At 31.6% G+C, this 532-nt stretch overlaps 1 protein-coding gene across 1 annotated transcript in view; it reads left to right on the top strand.

Annotated features, from left to right (window-relative positions):
* LOC108692338 (methylglutaconyl-CoA hydratase, mitochondrial) overlaps nt 1–515 on the top strand; it is a 4,366-nt gene extending 3,851 nt beyond the window's left edge. The window contains exon 3 of the mRNA XM_018200537.1: nt 290–515. Within this exon, the coding sequence (XP_018056026.1) occupies nt 290–449 (160 nt within the window). The 3' untranslated portion in view covers nt 450–515. The remainder of the gene's footprint in view (nt 1–289) is intronic.
* The last annotated feature ends 17 nt before the right edge of the window (nt 516–532 follow it).

Genomic DNA, 532 nt, shown 5'->3' with positions numbered 1-532 from the left:
ATAAATATATAATTAGAAAAAAAAAAGTTTTTTTTTATAATATGCCAACCTGTAAATTATTATTATGATTTGTAAGGAACAGGTATTTAAACGTAAAGTTGCTTACTCAGAACCGTTGATACGATCATTCACATATTATATAATACACATCACACCACATATGTTTATCTTCTTATGCTTATCGAGCGCGAGTATTTGTTGGAAACTTGTATTCTATTTATAATTTTCACATTTACTGACAATATTTATTTATAAGAATTTTTAATCTTATGCTATATGTATCATTTAGATTAGCAAAAGTAGCGATATCTAAAGGTATGGAGGTCTCTCAGGAAGACGGTATGGAGATCGAGGAACAATGTTACAGCAAGCTTGTGAATACGAAGGATAGAATCGAAGGACTTGCCGCTTTCGCGGCGAAGCGCGTTCCTATCTACCAAGGAGCGTAAAAATTCGCAGTGCCGTAATAAGCACTTAATTCATAAATAAAGAACATTTTGTATGCATTTTATATCGCAAACTATACGTATTA

Source organism: Atta colombica, unplaced genomic scaffold (assembly GCF_001594045.1).
Source record: "Atta colombica isolate Treedump-2 unplaced genomic scaffold, Acol1.0 scaffold7, whole genome shotgun sequence".
NCBI lineage: Eukaryota > Metazoa > Arthropoda > Insecta > Hymenoptera > Formicidae > Atta > Atta colombica.
The sequence above is the reverse complement of the archived record's forward strand: the minus strand, read 5'-3'. Positions and strand labels throughout refer to the sequence as shown.